Source organism: Cordyceps militaris, assembly GCF_000225605.1.
Source record: "Cordyceps militaris CM01 unplaced genomic scaffold CCM_S00007, whole genome shotgun sequence".
In the NCBI taxonomy this organism is placed as follows: domain Eukaryota; kingdom Fungi; phylum Ascomycota; class Sordariomycetes; order Hypocreales; family Cordycipitaceae; genus Cordyceps; species Cordyceps militaris.
In genome coordinates, this window is record NW_006271975.1 from 818,732 (window position 1) to 831,867 (window position 13,136).

At 54.6% G+C, this 13,136-nt stretch overlaps 6 protein-coding genes across 6 annotated transcripts; 3 read left to right on the forward strand and 3 right to left on the reverse strand.

The window, feature by feature from the left end:
- Positions 1 to 1,140: 1,140 nt before the first annotated feature.
- Positions 1,141 to 1,968, reverse strand: CCM_08482 (Protein kinase-like domain; the record flags this gene model as incomplete). The annotated part of the gene is made up of 1 exon (XM_006673620.1): positions 1,141 to 1,968. The coding sequence occupies one exon, from the start codon at positions 1,966 to 1,968 to the stop codon at positions 1,141 to 1,143; it is 828 nt and encodes a 275-aa protein (XP_006673683.1).
- Positions 1,969 to 2,534: 566 nt separating this feature from the next.
- On the reverse strand, positions 2,535 to 4,106 carry CCM_08483 (Major facilitator superfamily transporter; the record flags this gene model as incomplete). The annotated part of the gene is made up of 1 exon (XM_006673621.1): positions 2,535 to 4,106. The coding sequence occupies one exon, from the start codon at positions 4,104 to 4,106 to the stop codon at positions 2,535 to 2,537; it is 1,572 nt and encodes a 523-aa protein (XP_006673684.1).
- A 549-nt stretch (positions 4,107 to 4,655) lies between these two features.
- CCM_08484 (uncharacterized protein) lies at positions 4,656 to 4,974 on the forward strand (the record flags this gene model as incomplete). Its single annotated transcript, XM_006673622.1, has 3 exons — positions 4,656 to 4,667; positions 4,709 to 4,789; positions 4,876 to 4,974. The coding sequence occupies 3 exons, from the start codon at positions 4,656 to 4,658 to the stop codon at positions 4,972 to 4,974; spliced, it is 192 nt and encodes a 63-aa protein (XP_006673685.1).
- A 2,180-nt stretch (positions 4,975 to 7,154) lies between these two features.
- CCM_08485 (glutaminase GtaA) lies at positions 7,155 to 9,390 on the forward strand (the record flags this gene model as incomplete). The annotated part of the gene is made up of 4 exons (XM_006673623.1): positions 7,155 to 7,351; positions 7,400 to 7,701; positions 7,761 to 8,017; positions 8,059 to 9,390. The coding sequence occupies 4 exons, from the start codon at positions 7,155 to 7,157 to the stop codon at positions 9,388 to 9,390; spliced, it is 2,088 nt and encodes a 695-aa protein (XP_006673686.1).
- A 70-nt stretch (positions 9,391 to 9,460) lies between these two features.
- CCM_08486 (uncharacterized protein) lies at positions 9,461 to 10,202 on the reverse strand (the record flags this gene model as incomplete). Its single annotated transcript, XM_006673624.1, has 2 exons — positions 9,461 to 9,718; positions 10,182 to 10,202. The coding sequence occupies 2 exons, from the start codon at positions 10,200 to 10,202 to the stop codon at positions 9,461 to 9,463; spliced, it is 279 nt and encodes a 92-aa protein (XP_006673687.1).
- A 1,034-nt stretch (positions 10,203 to 11,236) lies between these two features.
- On the forward strand, positions 11,237 to 12,728 carry CCM_08487 (uncharacterized protein; the record flags this gene model as incomplete). The annotated part of the gene is made up of 4 exons (XM_006673625.1): positions 11,237 to 11,394; positions 11,464 to 11,671; positions 11,769 to 12,001; positions 12,065 to 12,728. The coding sequence occupies 4 exons, from the start codon at positions 11,237 to 11,239 to the stop codon at positions 12,726 to 12,728; spliced, it is 1,263 nt and encodes a 420-aa protein (XP_006673688.1).
- Positions 12,729 to 13,136: the final 408 nt, after the last annotated feature.

Genomic DNA, 13,136 nt, shown 5'->3' on the forward strand with positions numbered 1-13,136 from the left:
TTGTCGGGCAGGCGAGTCTGCTCCCATGACCTGACAACCGTGAGCCCCAGCAGCTTCTGGATGTCATGGGTCTGAAGCGTGGCAGGTCATGATAGGCCCGGTTAACCCGTGTGGTGATTATTTCAAGACCAGTGGATCTCTACTGGACCGAGATTTCTGCCTCGCAGTGTTGCACGTATATATGTGTGAAACCACTGTCACTCTCTCAGTTCTCTTCCGCTAGGCATCCATCTTCCGGACTAGGCTACCAGTATCGAGAATTTTTCGTCAGTCGTAGCTATGACCATGCTGGCAGTATGGGCGGTCTGAGATTTGTGTTTCTTTTCCTGATAAAGTAGGCAGCTACTCGACTGGTCACCAGGCGAAGCAGTTGATCGACCTGATTGTTTCTTTGGTAGTAGAACCTGCACTTTTACTCGGGTTCTTCTGCGTTCCAACGCCAGTTTGCACGTTTGATGTAAGTCCTATACCTTATAATTATATTGTATGGCACTAAGTTTGTTGATCTTAAATATGTATTAATTTCTTGTGGCGAAAATGGCTGAAGATGAACAGAGTCGGAGTCGGACGACTGTGGGCTAGTGGCTGACAGTGATTTACAGTGCATTTGGGGGCGGGCTACGGGGCTTGCGTGCTCTGTACGCGAGTGACTTTGCACCCGATTTTACACCGAAAAGGCACCTGCAAGTAAAATTGGAAAAGATTGTAGCTAAAGAAGACAGGTTAGAAAAATGCATAGTGATATCAGTACACCTGAATCTTCGGGCAGCAAAGTGACACCGTCGAGGACCAGGCATGCGTCCATGGCGTTTCAAGCTCCGTCCCCGGTGCTTAGCTAAGGTGTGTACCCAGTCGCCAAAGGAGCAGAAAAATGAGAGATGCTCCCAGGAGGCACTTCTAATACCAAGTCAATATTTTCAAATATTTATCTCAATTGTTCTAGTGCGTGGTTGTGGTCGTAAGTGTAGCATTAGTCACTGACGGGGCCGAGTGTTTAGGTGAACCCAGCCCTACGATCCCAGAAATAACGGGCGGTCCGCTTAATTTCGCGCCTTCGGAGATCTCATCCGGGCAGTTCCCAAACTTGTTAGATGAGGTGCCTTGGAAAACCACACAACCACATTCTCTACTGGCAGCCCGTTAATAGTCATTATGATATTTTCGCCGAATGATTTCCATCGCTAGTGCTTCTGGAAGCGGCTCTAAGAAGCGGTCTACCTCTGCCTGCCAGAACTGGTTATACGGATTCACGTGCCAGGCCGACGTGTACTCCCAGTAAGGGGGCATCCACGCAGCCGTTTCCCAGTCCACGATACCAACAACCTCATCCCCATCCGCTAAAACATTCAAAGAGCTAAGGTCGCCGTGTGAGAAGACAGGATACGGCCATGGCTGATTATGAAAGGCAATCAGGGGCCCGAGCTCTGGGATCGCGGTCCCCGCATACTCTGGCTCGTCCACACCGGCGCGCAGCTCTCGGTGAAAATCGTGGATGGTCTGGAACGGGCCCCAGACGCCGGACCCGGGCAGTCTAGGATCGTAGATGGCGCCGCCGTCCACGTTGGACACGCCGCAGCCCGCCGGGGCCGGTATCTGGCGCATCTGCTGGACCATGCCGCGGAGGCTCTCGAGGATGCGGCTTTGCGACGCAGGCGTGCGCTGGAGCCAGCCATGGGCCAGCATAACGCCGTTGATGCGCTCCATGACGATGTAGACGATTCCTTGGTGCTCGAATGCGCTGTGCACTTTGGGGACTGGGATCGTCGTGTGCGCAGCGATGAAGCGCATCGCGGACGCCTCCGCGAGCGAGGTGGAACGCGTCGACTTGATGCAGAGCCGGGAGGACAGGAAGAGGACGGGGCCTGCGCGCGGGAAGAGCCGCCGGAAGCATCGGAAGGAGAGGAGCCAGTAGAGGATAATCACGGCCCAGCGCACGACAAGCCGGTCGTTGATGGGCTGGGATGGCATGGCCTTGGTGCAGCAATGTGCTGGCGATGGTGAGGATGCGCTGGTGCAGTGGCTGGGCGGGTCGGGAGAGGTACCTCGGGTTTCAGGTTGCCTCTTGTTGGCGCCTAGCGACCTACAAAAGTACAACAGTAGCGGCGTAAAGTGTCGCTCACCGACGAAATCAACATCCATCAACGCTTTCTATTTTTTTTCTTAATTTCTCTAGTGGAAATGGCCTTATTCTCATATGTAGTCTGAGCGGGATCTGGTCAGCGGTCGCGGGGTTACCCCTTGTTGAGTATGGAGCCTTGTCTTTGCAGACATCGGGGTGAAGAAGGATATGTTGGTTGCGCCCGTTGAAAAACTCTGAAAGCTTTCTGTTCTAGGTCTGAAGCATTAATTGTTGCTCAGTGGTGTTATGTTGTTGCTTGTATCCATACCGTTTAGTAGGCAAACTCTACAACATCATGGCGACGCCCAGTGGTGGGGGGAGTATGGGCACCCTTGTGATTTTATTTTGACTGCGATAAAGAAGCTTTTTTCTATCATGAACTTTTCGGTAAAACACACAAGAATATCTAGGCAAGCTAAATGTGGTCGTTCTTCTCGTCCCTCACGCGCTGTTGTCTCCATTTCAGACCATTCATCAAGACAACTACTAGGAGCATACAACAGATAAAGTAAGCGCTGCCAATCACCACAAAAGCTGGTCCAGCCCCAATCGAAGTAGTCAGAGGCACAATCGCAGCTGTGGCACCAGCGCCGATGAGACACTTTGTAATGTTGCTGGCCGCCATGGCTGTGCCAGCTTGTCCTTGATTGGTGTCGACGAGAACAAGATTGATGCAGCTGTTGCTGCAAGCCATTCCCATGCCGACGAAGAAGTTGAGCACCGAAATGACGGCAATGTGCGATTTCGTGTGCATCGCCCAGCCCCACGCCATCGTGCACACGCCCGCCAAGATGGTCATTGGGATTCCGATTTCCAGCCGCGTGCGCTCTATGGGAAACGAGTTGATGTCCACTTGGCTCTTGTGCTCGAACCGCAGTCCGCGCGCGGCGCAGTGGCGCCGGTAGTTCCACCCAAAGAGCCGCCCCGAGACGAGGGCCACCAGCACCACGCCGCCCGCGAGCGGCAGATACATCAGCCCAATCTCCGTCTCCGACAGGCTGTACGAGTCGCGGAGCAGAAACGGCATGGCCGCGGGCACGCAGTAAAAGGTAATGTAGCTGAGGCCGTTGCTCCACAGCAGGATCCCAGACTCCTTCTTGAATAGGAGTGTAATGACTTTGCAAATGTTTGAAAGCACAGTCTTTTGTGGTTTCGATTCCGGTTGGCGTAGAGGCTTTTCGTCCGACGAAGCATATGTGATGGCATTTTTGGACCGGCGGAGCTGAAAGAGTTGCCAAGGTGTCTGGTAAAGCTTGGGGGGCAGAATGGACCCGTCTTGAACCATGTTGCGGCAAGTCTCTGGCAGACCACCAATAGTAAGAATGGCCATGACGGCAGCGTATATTGTCAAAAACCAAAATATCGATCGCCAACCTAGATATTGCGTCAAGACGCCACCGAGCGTTGGCCCGACCGACGGTCCCAAGGCTTGTGGTATCAATGTATAGGCAAAGTATTGTCCTCTCTCCGCAGAAGTAATAGTGTCGGCAATGACTGCGCTGCAGAGGACCATGGTGCTGCTCGACCCAATAGATTGCAGAGAGCGGAGGGCCATGGCTCCAGCAAAGTCCCGGACGAGTGCCAGCCCAACAGTAGCTGCAATGTAAATGACAAAGCAGAACGCGTATGCTGGTCTCCGGCCTCTTGTGTCGGCGACAGAGGTGACAAACATGGGCGATATTCCTTGAAAGATCATGTATGTGGTGATGGTGAGTGTAATGTCTTCGTCCGTTACGTTCAGCTCTCTTGCCATGGGGCTCATGGCTGGCAAGTATATTTGCGCGGAGACGGTGGATATGAAAGCGGTCATGGTCGCTAACAAGACAATAATGGTTTTCTTTCGTGAAGAGTAGACACAGTAGGGTTTTGTCAAGGTTCTCTCGCTCGAGTCCGACATTACCGCTTCCTCCTCTGCCGAGACAGAGTCTCTTGGCGAAGAGTCAGCGGTAGAGACCGGCTGTTGCCGCGTTATGACTTGCGTCTTCATATTGGACAAAATTTCAGTAATTAATAACAAGACAAACTTTGTCGTTAAAGGGGAATGTTCAGGCAATAGATGGAACTGGCTAGGGGTAACGCCTTTAGTAGTTGAGGATGGGAGCGGCTCGATATCTGGCCGACGGGAGCTACACATGTAACCCAGTTTCTCAATTTAAAGATATATATAAGTCTACTACTCGCACGGAACTGTGGACCTCTTTGGACACGACTCACCAGTGCTACGTCAAGATTTGCGCACGTTTATCAGCTTAGGTCTCATTCATGCGATACAGCTTGCAAGCCGTTCAAGGTAGTGAGAATAGTGGAACCATGTTGGCTAGTTGATGTCGAACTCAATCGTGCGGCCAATCAGTTGTTTCGGTTTGAGTGGTGAAAATTCCGATGTGGCTTCGCGCTATATCGCCGCAGATCTGGTGGCTTCTTATCTCCTGTGCCGAGAGACGCAATTAGAGGAGACCCTCAAAAACGAACCACAAGTCCACCCAGCAGAGTTGCAACAGTTACACAGCCGCCCCCCCACGGGTTACGTACCATCATGCCCTCGATAGTACGTCCCATAATTCTTCAGATAGCTCACCAGTGTTTTAGGCAGGTCGCATTAATGATAACGTTAGGCTCGCGAGTGCGCTCGAGACCAGATTGGCTGCCAGAACGTCTAAAGAATCAATAGTACACCAACCCACTGTTTCAATCGCAGCATCTGGGTGGGGGGTTAGCTGCGGGAACATCTCTAGATAGCTACGCGAATGTCAAAGCGCAGAGGGGCAAATGGGGTTTTCGCCAAGTTGAAGAATCCTTGGGCAGTGGCTCTCGCTCGGCTCTACCACGGTATGGCAAGGAATATGACTCGATAAGAAGCGGCTGCGGCTGACCCGGGCGATGAGAAGACCAGCAGCACGAGATTTTACAGAGCGATTCTTCATTTCGTTCTTTCGGACATTGGGAGCCCACCGGAAGCGTACACCGAGTGAACATGGGATGTGACAAGTACGGACCAGGGCGTAAGCACTGGCCCGAGGCCGAGCACGCACAAATACGCGGAAATGGCTAAAGCCCAGAATGGCAACCCTAGCCTGCTGGGAAAGAGCAAATACTTGGCAGAGAAGGCGAATGTATTTGTCACTACGGTCTACTGGGGTCCGGCACACAAGTGCCAGCGCATCGAGACGCAGATACCTCAAGGAGAAACGTTGCCAGACTTGAACAGGCTTGTATGTAGTGGCTGGGACAAAGGCTTGGACACTGGTATGATGAAATCGTCTGACATTAACAGTGACGGAGGAAGAGGTTGGAGGAACTGGCCGGCACCTACAGGAGCCCAATGTACAATCTAAAAATGTGCCCCTTGGTCGGCGTGGCCGGAGCGGCAGTTGCATACTTGACCACCAAGTCTTCAGTACCAGTAACAAATACGCAGCGACAGTAAATACAGGTAGCCAGTTGGCTAATAATTGAAAGTGTATATAAGCGTTATCGGCACGGCAGCTTCCATCGTTGGTGCGGCACCAGATGTAATTAAGCTCACCAGACCAGATATGGACTCGTTGTTATCGGTTCCGGCGCCACGGGTGCCCCTCTAGCCGGCTCGCCGTGGACGGCCATAAGGCGATTTTAATTAAGGCCGGCGAGGACTAGGGCAAGAATACTAATAACTCTGTATCTAAGTCTAATGCAAAAAGAAAAGGGACTGTACTATAACTAGTGCAAAGACAATAAATACGGCATTTACTCACAACCGAGTGTTAATAGAAGCTTAAAAAATAGTTGTTTTCTTCAAAATAATTTAAATTCATACAATACCACAATGATCAACATATGATTACAGAAGTTTTACAGGCTAGGCCACTAGCACGTTCAGAATGGAATGGTTAGCGCACCTTGATAGGTGCAACCAAACAAAACCTCGTGATTCGGCCGAATGAGTGGACAAATGTGACGACACCTTGGCATCGAATCTGCCAAGGCGCGGCCTTTACAAAGCAAAAAGCCATCTCGCGATAAATGATGCAGGAGGCAAAGGTGACACCTTGCCCTGAAAGCGGTCCAAGCGCGAGTCTCTTGACCACGCCAAGAGGAGGAGCCAAGGGATGTCATCTCAACGAACTTGCAGGCAAGAAACAGCATCAGCCGCTGTCGCTCCGGATCGAATACGCGGTTGGCGTGGCAAGGAGCAGAGACCGAGCGGCGCTGGAGAGGCTGTCCATGCGAGAACCGCTTCGGCGTTCGGCGCAGATCCTTGCATTGCCGCTGCGGCTGTAGCCGGAATACGGCTGGGCTCGGTCGGCCGCAATTGTTTGCGACGATAAATTTTAAACGCCGCCCGCTTCCAGTCTTTGGCGACCCGAATAAAAACTTACCAGTTTCCCTCTGCGACCCCGAAAGGCGACCGTGAGCAACTGGCCCTCAAATATCTGCCGCCGAGCCATTCAGAACACCACACCGCGCGATGCAACAGAGCACTGTATGTCGGGGCACGGGCTGCACGCTGCACGCATTCACGTTCGCCGCAAGGCAACACAACCCCGGACTTGCACGTGCAGGCCCGACTGCACCCTCAGCCTGCATTCGCTCACTCCTGCGCTGGCTGCCTAGAGCTTCAGTGCTACTCCCATGACCGTCTTGTGGCGCATGACGGCGTTGCCATAAGCGCGTGGGGCGCACCATTATGCCCTTAATTTGTCACATATCTCAGCAAGTGCAGTTGCTTGTTACCTGTCCACACAACGTGCTTGGTGAACAGTACCTTCATGATCCCACTTTTGCTACGCGACACCATCATGCCTTATATATTGTCACACATCTGCATCCCAGAACCGCTGGGGTGGTTGGTCATGGGCATGCGGCCGTGACAGGCGGACATGCGCCGGCAACCCCGTGTGATCAATGGTGCAAGGCGAGTGGTCACCAATTCACACAGCCCTGCCCGACGGTCCCTTTTTTTGCAAATATATAAATGATGCTAGCGACCGCCCGCACTCTCTAGTCTCCCTTTGGGGCCAAGCTTCTGCATTTCTCAACAGGCTTTGACAGCATCATGAAGTTTTGGCACGTCGCCGCCGCCGCCTTGCTGGCCGTTGCTGGCCGGGTGGAATCCAAATCCACCTTTTCGCCCGCCAGACCTCCTGCAGCTCCTCTCGCCGTCCGCTCACCCTATCTGAATGTCTGGCTCAATGGGCTGACGGATGGAGGCGAGAGTGGCGTTTTGCCCAATCAGTGGCCTCGCTTCTGGACGTAAGTTGTTGCCGCATCATGGTATGGGAGCAAAACCCACTAACATAGGTGCAGAGAGGGCATCCAGGGCTGGCAAGGCTACATCAAGGTCGATGGCAAGACATATAATTGGATGGGAAACCACCCTAGCACTGATTACGCCAACCAGACGGCCCAAAGCTACACGTCGACCAAGACCACCTTCGTCATGGATGTTGGCGGACAGGTCGAGCTCACCATCAGCTTTCTCTCGCCCGTCTTTCCCAAGGACCAAATGCGCCAGTCGATCCCTTTCGCCTACATGAATGTCGAGGTCAAGTCTATGGACGGCTGCTCGCACTCTGTGCAGATTTACAGTGACGTCTCTGGAGGTAAGCCTGCCCCAAGCGCTTGAGCGGTGATCCGCGCGCTAATATGCTTGACCGCACAGAGTTTGCGTCTGGTGATAACAGCGCGCTGATCGAGTGGGAACACCAAAACGTCAACGACCTGCACACGCACCGTTTTTGGCGACAAAATCAAGACGTGTTTAATGAGGCCAATGACCAGGCTTCGTGGGGCCACTGGTACTGGACGACAAAGGACCAATCCGGTGTCAGCTACCAGATCGGGCAGGATACCGAGGTACGGAGCCAGTTTGTGAACAACGGCTCTCTGGATGGCAGCATCGACAGCCAGTTCCGCGCCGTGAGCGACCGATGGTAGGAGAAAGGACGATGACCTCGCAGCTACAAGCCATACTAACCGCATATTCTAGGCCGGTATTCGCCCTTTCACGCGATCTTGGAAAGGTCAATGAGACTGTAGCGACGCTCTTCACGATTGGTATTGCCCAGGACGAAGCTATCCAATACCACGGCGTTGGCGACCAGAAAGGTCTTCCGTCTCTGTGGAGGGTCTACTACTCCAATGACTCTGAACTGGTCAAGTTCTTCTACGACGATTACGACTACTCCGTGGAAAAGTGCCTGGAACTTGACCGTCGCATTGAGGACGACTCCAAGTCGGCTGCCGGCCAAGACTACGCCACCATTACCAGTCTGGCCCTCCGCCAATTGTACGGCGGTCTTCAGTTCGTCGGTACAAGAGACAACATCAAGGTCTTTTTGAAGGAAATCAGCTCCAACAGCGATATCCAGACGGTGGACGTTCTCTTCCCCGCCTTTCCCGCCATGGTCTACCTCAACCACGACCTCATCCGATGGACTCTCGAACCGCTGCTCGAGTACCAAAAGAGCGGGCGCTACCCCAACAAATGGGCCGTGCACGATCTCGGCCGCTACCCGCGCGCGCTGGGCTACGATGACGGCAACGACGAGCCGATGCCGCTGGAAGAATGCGGCAACATGATCATCATGATGCTCTCGTATGCGCAAAAGTCCGGCAACAACACCTATCTGGCCGACAACTGGGATCTGCTCACGCGGTGGGCCGAGTACCTGATCGAGGACGCCAAGATCCCCGCGCACCAGCTGTCGACGGACGACTTTGCCGGGCAGCTCGCGAACCAGACCAACCTGGCCATCAAGGGCATCATTGCGCTCGAGGCCATGTCCGAGGTGGCGACGCGCGCCGGGCACGCAGACCAGAAGCAACACTACAGCGACATTGCGCACGCGTACTACGGCTTCTGGTCCGAGCACGGCATCAACCACGCGGCCGCGACGCCGCACGCGACGCTCGCGTACGACGACATGGACAGCTACGGGCTGCTGTACAACCTGTGGGGCGACAAGGTGCTCGGGCTCGGGTTCGTGCCGGCCGAGGTGTACGCGATGCAGAGCGCGTGGTACCCGCAGGTGGCCAACGCGTACGGCATGGTGCTCGACACGCGCGGCACGCTGACCAAGTCGGACTGGCAGGTGTTTGCCGCGTCCATGGCCGACGAGCCGACCAAGAGGCAGTTTGTCGCGCTCATGGCCCGCTGGATCAACGAGACGACGACGTGGCGCGCGCTGACAGATCTGTACGACACAAAGGACGGCGGGTACCCGCGCGGCATCGAGTTTACCGCGCGGCCGGTGGTGGGTGGTTTGTTTGCGATTCTTGCCCTGCAATGAGAGCGGCGGTGACGGGACTGGCAAGGGAGATGCGGGGGGGGTGATGCACTTGTTTATGCGATGGTTTTCATCATGTACAGGAATACCGGCGGCCAAAGGCCTTTCGAGGGAGGCGAAACGGGCTACGGCGGTGGCACACGGATATGGCGCTCAGGAACAGGAGGGGCTGCTTTTGCTTTCTAGAATGAGCAGCAACCCTATGGCTTTTTTCCCTTTTCTGGCTTTGCATGTACTTTAATGAAATACCCTGTTCAAGACTCGGCAATTGTTCAGAGGGGGGTGTGCCACATTTGATGCCCAAAGGGCCGCTGTGCATGTCGAGTAGCGTCTGTCGAGCGTGGCGGGAGTACCTCGAGTAGTATCGTGAAAAGAAATAGCAGTCAATTAGCGTAAAGGGGGCTGGCGCGTGGCGTAACATCGGTGAAGACAAAAGGGCGAGAAAAGGGGCAAGAAGAAAAAGTTCATCATTGGAACCTAACGCAGGCGCGTTTGCAAGAGAGAGCGTGCGATCAAGTATTGAGGATGGATGGATGGACGAGGCTAGGCGTTGGACGTAGCAAATGCCGGCTGACCGCGGGTTTGAAAAAGGTGGCAGAACGGGACTGAGCCGGGTGGTTTCTTTCCACGTGTGGGAATGGAACTATCTCACATGGCGAGTCTACTACTTGCAGGTTTTGTACATGTCGTCGGCTCCGTTTCTGGAACGTGGGCAGCAGTACAAATTACGGAGTATAGGTAGGTACTTGTTACTACAGATTACTTGCTGTGGGGTACTACCCGAATATGCCTACAAGGACAAGTACAAACAACATTGACTTGCTATTTTCTTCCCCATTTCCTCGTCATCCCTGTGTTGGCTTCAAGGCTCCGGCGATTTTATTTTTATTAATTTTTCAACAGGGACAGAGCAACAATATCTATCCATCTTACTAACTCATTAGCAAGTCAAGACTTCAATCACCCCAAACTAAAAGAGGGTCGGAGGCTTGCATGCACCAGGTCATGCGGCGGAAGAATTCTGTCTGCTAGCGCCTTCCCCCATATTTCACGATATTTCACAAGTACATACCATGTACGCTCATGAATTGCTTCCTCCCTTGATTCAATAAAATCCTGCTTGGAAATTTATGGCCGAAACCAGCAGTCACTAAATGCCTACAATCTCTCAAAATGGCGGAATTCGTCATTAAACACTGCCTCGTTTCGCTCCGTGCACGTACAAGCCACAGCGCGGATGACGTGCGCGATGCCCCATCACTTATACTTCTGCCGAGCAAGTACTCGCAAGTATTCGGGCATCGACGACGCCATTTGTACCATGGTACCCCAACGAGAATTTGGAGTCGTTTACGTAGCATTTATGCATGGGCCGATTTTTTCTTGTTGGAGACGAGGCCCCAACCCGCCGGGCACCGAGTTCTTTGTCAACACCCCGCCGTCTCAGGCCGTGCCGCAGCGTCGTGCTCTGGACCATTCATTCCGTCGCTTCTACTCCGTTTGTCTCGTGTGATTGCCTCTTTTAAGCCGCCCCCCCTCCACCCTCTGTTCCTGGCCTTCCTCTTCAACTCTGCAAAGCACCACAGCCGTGTCACCAAATTCCATCGCAACTCTGCAATGGCATCCTCAATCATGATTTCCAGTTGTTAATATATTCTCCATTTAATTCTTCCCTTTGCTCCTTCTTCTCCCTCCCGTCTTTCCCTCTCGGCGCCATCGTCGTTGATAACTGATAAGCGTCACGCCGATCCGCGTCACGAGCGCATCATCCATTTCGTTCCTCCCCCCATTGACCTGTCTTTCGCCCAAAAACACAAGAGACTCAAACCACAGTCAAAAGACATAGACAATGGCACTCTTCATTGATCTGGAAGTCGACGACGACGGCGGCGATGCGCAGGATCCCAGTAGTAGTCGCCAGTCTGTTGGGCCACCGGTAGCCGCCCTCGATGCGCCGACTACGCCGACCGTTTGCAACGCTACAACCCGCGCCTTCCAGTGCTACCCGTACGCATCCTTCCTCTCTCAACAACCCCAATCTCACTGAAATGCTCATCCTGACTCCAATATGTAAAGCATCGTCGTCGGTGTCGTTTCTCACGTCGACCTCGTCACCCTCGACTCGCTCGCCCGCACCAGCCGCATGATCCACCACGGGCTTGTCCAGTACCGCGCCGCCCTCGTCGCCGCGACGCTGCACTGCACCAACGAGACCCTCGCCGTCGGCCCGGACGCGACGTTGCGGTACCGCGCCGACAAGACGGGCCTTTGCGCGCGCGACATGGTGGGCGAGTGCCGGCGGTGCGCAGCCGTCATTTGTAGGGCAAGTACTTCCGTACCCAAAACGCTGCCACATTCTCGAGGCTAACTGGTCTGTCCAGAATTGCACCATCAAGTCCCCGGCTTCGAGCACCCTGCGGGAACGCCACCGTCGACTTTGCGCGCCGTGCGCCAAAGCACCGCTTGAGCAGGTTGCCTGCCCGGGCCTGGACATGAGTCTGCCCCAGAGCGCTGACACGATGCGGCGCGCGTTGTGCGACTGCGAGTCGAGCGGCGTTTGGCTGTGCCAACCCTGCGGCCGCACCATCCGCAACGCCGACCACGACTATATCCGGTAAGGGCTTCCTCTAAAGTACTCCAACCCCCCCTGTGTCAAAATGCTGACGTGTCTGGGCAGCATCTGGCGCTGGCGCAACCACTACGGCGAGGTCCTCGGCTGCCTGGGCACCGGCATCGGCGACGCTGACCGCGGCGTCATTTGCGGCCGCGAGGAGCAGTGCCTGGCTGCGCGGGAGCGCGAGCAAGAAATCGATTGTGACGCCGAAGATGCGCGCAGCAGCCGCACACCATCCACCTCTTCGTCATCTGATTACAACCCGGCCACGCCCCCCGGCGGCGGCGGCCACGACACTTCGTACTTCTCCATCATTGCATCGTCGCCATCGGACTCCAACACCATCGAGTTCCTCATGGGAGAGGACGCCGCGGCCCGCGCGCGCACCCCTTCGCCGCTGCTCCTCGGTCCCGGCTACGAGCGCCACGAGATTGAGGGCATCGGCGGCATCGTCAAGCGCAAGCTCGTGCGCATGGTCCGCGTCGGCCGCTGCGTGCCCGAGTGGGAGGAGGAGCGCACGTCGGCCCGCGTCCTCGGGAGGGAGGCACGCGGCGAGGCCCGTAGCTGGTGCGGCTGGTGCCGGCGCGTCGTGCCCGGCCGTGAGGACCTCCGGCCAAAGGACGCCGACACGATGCTGCCACTGAGGGCCGGCGTGCAGACAGCGGCGAAGAAGACGCAGAATCGCCCGTCGCTGACGCCGATGGTGTGTGCGCCGGTTAGAAGCTGAAATGGACCATTGTCACGAGAATACGTGCTGATGATGGCTTTCCTTATAACATCACGACTGTCTAGAGGTTGGACACATGCATCATGACTTTGATGATCTTACTATCTATACGCTCTTTTAGGTTCCTCGAATCTGCCTGCTGCAGAATGCCGGTCCTTTCGGAATCACTGCTTTTTTGCTCTAATACACGATACACGATACACGCCCCCGCGCCACCATTGCGCCAACTACACATTATACTATCCAGATGCATTCAATACGAAAAAAGTATGTGTTGTGTGTATATTCAGGCTGGCACCGTAATGCCGCTTTCCACTCTTTTTTGTTCTAATATGACAATGCCATGACGCTCTGTAAACCACCCTCGCCGCTTTACAATAAATAGTACACGGTCATCCCTGGTGGGGA